This window comes from Calliphora vicina, chromosome 4, assembly GCF_958450345.1.
Source record: "Calliphora vicina chromosome 4, idCalVici1.1, whole genome shotgun sequence".
NCBI classification, from domain to species: domain Eukaryota; kingdom Metazoa; phylum Arthropoda; class Insecta; order Diptera; family Calliphoridae; genus Calliphora; species Calliphora vicina.
The window spans coordinates 47,259,357-47,265,356 of record NC_088783.1 but is presented as its reverse complement, the minus strand read 5'-3'; the positions used below and the strand labels follow the sequence as shown (position 1 = coordinate 47,265,356).

At 30.1% G+C, this 6,000-nt stretch overlaps 1 protein-coding gene across 2 annotated transcripts in view; it reads right to left on the bottom strand.

Moving 5' to 3' along the window:
- Positions 1-2,470: 2,470 nt before the first annotated feature.
- ENGase (Endo-beta-N-acetylglucosaminidase) overlaps positions 2,471-6,000 on the bottom strand; it is a 50,448-nt gene continuing 46,918 nt past the window's right edge. For both annotated transcript variants that reach the window (XM_065509176.1, XM_065509177.1), the window contains one exon: positions 2,471-5,966. In XM_065509176.1, coding sequence (XP_065365248.1) covers positions 4,655-5,966 — 1,312 coding nt within the window. In that variant the 3' untranslated portion in view covers positions 2,471-4,654. The remainder of the gene's footprint in view (positions 5,967-6,000) is intronic.

The window sequence follows — 6,000 nt, the reverse complement described above, 5'->3', positions numbered from 1 at the left end:
TAATAAGTATAGGCTGGGTGTTCGGAAATGCAGAACTGCGATGTATCTGATGATCATACATAAATATTCTGCTTTACTTGTTTATGATGTGGGTGCTCTGATGCATTTCAGAGAACATCTGATGCTTTTACGAACTCACTATACATCGGCGGCAGCGCAGTAATGCATTTCCGAACTGGACCTGCGCAAACAAAAGACTGTAAACAGAACTTAGACCAAATAATAAAATAAATTACTGAATAACGAAACGATACGAACGGAACTTGCGCAAAAAAGAAATTGTTCCTAGAATTATGAAAGGATATCTATAAAAAGAATATAGGCTAGTAGTTCGGAAATGTATAACTGCGATGTATCTGATGATCATACATAAATATTGTGCTTTAAATCAGAAATTGTTTATGATGTGTGGGTTCTGATGCATTTCAGAGAACATCTGATGCTTTTACGAACTCACTATACATCGGCTGCAGCGCAGTAATGCATTTCCGAACGGGACCTGCGTAAAAATTACTAAACCGAACTTAGACAAAATAAAAAAATTTTATGAAAAAAGGAAATGAAGAAAAACTGTAAACTTAACTTAGTCTAATAAAAAAACAAGATAATTGAAAATAATTTTTATGTTGAAGCGAAAATTTGATCTTTCGCGCAATCACAACAAAAACAACATACTGGATAAGAATGGCAGTTGTGATTGAGCAAAAGTTTGCCATTTCGGGAGCTGAGTAAAAAAAAATGTCCCTAAAAATACTGCAAAACTAAACTTAGACTTAATAAAAAATTAAATGAAAAATAAATTTTATATTGTGAAAATACGATTTTTCGTACAATCATAACAACAATAATCATATATATGATACGTATGTTTGTTGTGATTGTACAAAAGTTCGCAATTTCAGGAACTGTCTAAAAAAACGTCCCTAGAAAGACTTAACTTAGACTAAATAAAAAATTAAATGAAGATATTCAAATCAGCGAAACTGCGATTTTTCGCATAATCACAACAACATGAGTATGTTTTTTGTGATTGTGCGAAAATTCGCAATTTCGAGACCTGTGTAAAAAAATGTTCCTAAAAAAGTGGAAACTAAACCTGGTTTTAATAAAAAATTTAATGAAAATAAAAATAATTTTTGTTATTGAAAGTATGTATTCACATTAGCGAAAATGCAAAATTTCGCTTAAACACAACAACAACAATATACATGATACTTAAGTTTGTTGTGATTAAGCGAAACTTTGCAATTTCAGTAACTGTGTAAACTAAACTTGGACTAAATAAAAAAAATTAAATGGCAATAAGGAGAAATAAACTCACAATTTTAGGACCTGAGTAAAAAAAATAATTGTCCCAAAATATAATAAAAACTTAAATGAAATATAATTTTTATATTAAAGTTATTTACATCATCTTTTTTTCCTCTGGCGAAAATTTGAACTTTCACTCAAACACCACAACAACCTTAACGATACGTATAGTTGCAGTGATTGTGCGAAAATTCGCCATTTCGCTAGAGAAAGAAATAGTGATGCAAATGAAGCTATTAAATAAATAATTTAAAAAACTAATAACCAATTTTCTGTAATAAATTATACGAAAAACCTTCTAAAATTTTATAAAAAAAAAACCTTAATAATTTTAATATTAACAAATTATACTTAACAAAAGTAAATAAATTAATATACAATATGGACCATATTCTAGACAAAATATTTTCATATTAAAATGATTGGTGTTGAAGCATATTTTGTTTTTAAGTTTGGGCAAAAAAATACTAAGTAGGAAAAAAAAAAACCAAAACAAAATTCAATAAAACTTAATATTAATATGGTCCATTTTAAATTGAAATAAGTGGGTGGGGGGGGGGTTGTTACATAGGAAATTGGGAATAGGTAGAGTAGAAAACCAAGGCAAAATCAAACCAATAAATCTTATATTTATGATATTCACGTCAATGGTTCTTTTACCCTTATGAAAATTTAAACTTTTGCACAATCACAACTACAACAACATACATAAATCATATGTATGATTTGTTGTAATTGTGCAAAAGTTCACAATTTCGCCAGGATGACAAATGACCACGTGAAATTCCCTAATTGTGAGTCTGATTGTATAAACGTGTGTGATAATTAAATAGTGCAAAACTACAAAATATGTGCGTATAAAAATGTGGGTGCGTGTATAAAGGGTGCAAAAATACAACAATTTTTAAGTTAAATTCCGAAATATCGAAATGCTAAGCTTCATTAAATGAGCTTTTTTTTAAGTAAATTCGATGTAATGAAACTGTAATTGTGTATAATGTTTTGTGTAATATTGTACAAATTGAATGTAATTTCTGATGAACTGTAGTATACTAATGTGTTGGTGTAAATGTGTAAAATTGTAAAGTGATTTCTGTAACTTAAAATGTTGTATATTAATGTTTTGGTGTAAATGTATAAAATTGTAAAGTTTATTAATGTTTTGGTGTAAATGTGTAAAATTGTAAAGTAATTTCTGTAACTTAAAATGTTGTATATTAATGTTTGTGTGTAAATCTGTAAAATTGTAAAGTTATTAATGTTTTGGTGTAAATGTGTAAAATTGTAAAGTAATTTCTGTAACTTAAAATGTTGTATATTAATGTTTTTGTGTAAATCTGTAAAATTGTAAAGTTTATTAATGTTTTGGTGTAAATGTGTAAAATTGTAAAGTTTATTAATGTTTTGCTGCACTATAAATGTTGTATATTAATGTTTTGGTGTAAATGTGTAAAATTGTAAAGTTTATTGATGTTTTGGTGTAAATGTGTAATTTTGTAAAGTAATTTCTGATACTAAAATTGTTGTAAAGTAATTTTGGATAATAAAAATTTTGTATATTAATCACCCCTATCGCGAATCCCTTTTCCCATTTTTCGTTCATCAACTTTGTTCACGTGAAAAAATTCCCCAACATGGGAAATTTTAAGATGGAATTTTGTAAACAATAAACATCTGTTACGAACAAAATCAACTACTGCGAATGAAAAGATCAGGGGAATTTCACGATATCAATATTCCGTTCGAGAGAAATGGATATTTCATGGCAACATAAATTTCACATGTTTTGCCGATAGGGGTGAATATTTTTTGGTGAACATCTGCAAAATTGTAAAGCAATTTTGCAATAAAAATACTAGAAAAAGCAGATTTTAATGAATGTAAATTCATTTGCATAGTATTTAAGTGCAAGTGCAAGTGCATGAAACCTTTGTTAAGCGCCATTAGCGACGCTTTGTAAAGTCTTATTAGATTGTGCTACGCTAATCGCCTATGCAACGTGCATTTAATAAAAATACTACAAAAAGATTTTAATTAGGACAATTGAAAATAGAATTTCATATAAGATATGTATATCGTATAGCTAAGTATTATGTATGAGGTTTTTTATGAACTTTTAGATAAATCTAAAAGTGTGGTGATGTATGATGTATGAGAAGCAGATTTTAATGAATATAAATTCATTCGGATGGAGAATAGAATTTCAGATGAGATATGTTTGTCGTATAACTACGTATTAATATGTTTTTAAATTTCACACAACAGTTTACTTATATAACTATAAAATTGAGTTTTAAAATTTGTAAGATACAATCGAAAAATTTGAACATTAGATTAGTTTTTTTTTTAAAAAGAACTTTTAGATAATACTAAAAGTATGGTCTATTGCTGATTTGCAGTAAATGTATTGATTTTCGAAATTCTAAAATTTCGGAATTTAGCTGAGCTTTCTAAAGACCTTTCAGATAATACTAAAAAAGTGTTTTAAACTCGTGCTGGTGGAGAGTAAAGATTATTTAAATTTTGTATAGGAGATGACTGAAAAATAGATATAACTAGGTGTTAATTTGTATAGAGAATAATTAGTTTTTCGATTTTAGTAGTACAGTAGGTTTGGGCATTTGTTTGTATGTATGTATGATTTAAAATTTGAATTAAAGTTTTAGTGCAAAAGTTTAAAAAGTTTTTTACTTAAAACTATTTTTTTTTTTTTTTTTAATAAATATTACGTTAAATATATAAAAAAAGTGTTTTTGTTTTTCTTATACATATAATTTTTTTTTGTATGAAGATATTCACTTGACCATTTTCTAACTTAGAGAAATTGGAAACTTTCGCATAACTCTACAACAATCAAGCATATCATGTATGTTAATTGTTGTTTATAATTGTGCAAAATTTCGCATATTCACAAAAGTAAATAACGGTTATGTGAATAACTTCAAATTTTCTACATTTTTTTTAAATTTTTTTTTCAATATTTTCTAAATTTTTTTATATTTTGTTTACATGCAGACAGACAGATATATATATGTTTGTGAGAAGTTGAATTAAATGTGGGTTTGTGTGGAATGTTATAATAATTTGTCATTCTTTAATACTAAACATCTAACATATATTTTGGCTAACACCAAGTCTGTTGAATTTGAAAAATTGTATACAAATATGAAATTGTACTAAATTTAGGTAATTTTGGTTTTTTTGTTTTTTTGTTTTAATAATTTGAATACTGTTTTTTACTTAAATACATACTGCCCTCTAAACTGTACTAAAAAATTTGTTTACATAAACCTGAAAATGTTGAACGTTACCAATGCTTTACGCCTTAGTAACTGTCCTCGGGCTAATTCAAAAGATCCCCACCATATGTTTGAATCAATGCAATGTTGCTATCGGTAGTAAATTCATGTTGATTTACATCATATTCGTTGATATAAATAGCCCCCAAATAGGCGGTATCCTTAGCTTCGGCCGATTTGCGATACAACACACCAATGTCTTTCACCTGTATGATGTTATCAAATTCAACCACATAGTAGCGCACATGCCAGCCATTGGCATCTGGATTTGGGAATGCCATATCTATTGGTATCTGGGGACAATTTAAGGGGCCAGTCAACAGCGCATTGTATTTGGGTTTGAATGGTGAAACATAACAGCGACCACGTTGCAAACTGAACGTATCATAGTAATCTCCTAGGAACAGATAACAATCTCTTGCATTGTTGACAGTGCAAAAACGCAAGATGCAATCAAATTCACCGTCAGTGGGTTTTAATTTATAAGCATAGGCAAACACCAAGCCACCACGCATGATTTGAAAATCAGAAGCAATTATACGAAAACTGGAGTCGTATTGTAGAATACGCAAACAAGAGCCACCATTGAAGGCGTCATCATAATAACGTGTTGCTACATCATGCAATGGTACGGATGGCTGCAGTGATTGACGTGACAAATTGAAAAATCTGCCATCAAGAATTTCTGTTTCCGTATTGCCAGCAGCAGATTTAGTTCTATTCGCTTTAAACTCTTTAGTTCCTTCTGCAATTATCTCTGAGTCAGTTACAATTGTTTGCGTTCCAGTTGTTGTCATTTTTTGCAAACCATGTAGGTAGGTTTTCTTTCCCGAACCCAAACAAAAGTCCGTATAGAATGGCATTGTTATGTAGGGATGGGTGGCCAAATGTTCCCATAATAACCACCAAAACTTTTCGTTTCTCATTAGAAATGCCTCGTTGGTTTGTTCATCACCAAACGGCTTTTTTAAATTGTAGCCATACTGCTGCAGAGTTTCGTATGTCCAGGCCGGAGCAAAAATTCCAACGGAGAAACGTTGCTTGACAATGCGTGCCAATGTTTGTTTACTTTGAAATTTGGCAGTCTGCCCGCGACCAAAGATGTCAATGCCAAAGAAAACTTTTCGTAAGGGCACACGTTCTTGTTCACACACCGTACGTGTCACCTGGAAACTTCTGTCGTTCCACGAATAGTTGACGAGAGTGCCATTGGCCGACTTAAAGAAACGCACATTCTTGTCATTGATCTCATTCTGCCACAACAATTGGCCACCTTCGATAATACTGTCATACCAGAACACTGTCCCCGAATCAATTTCTTGTTCAATCATCTCACGTAGTCTATCCACAAAGTATCTGAAAAGGATGCAGAAGCACAAAAGAAACATTT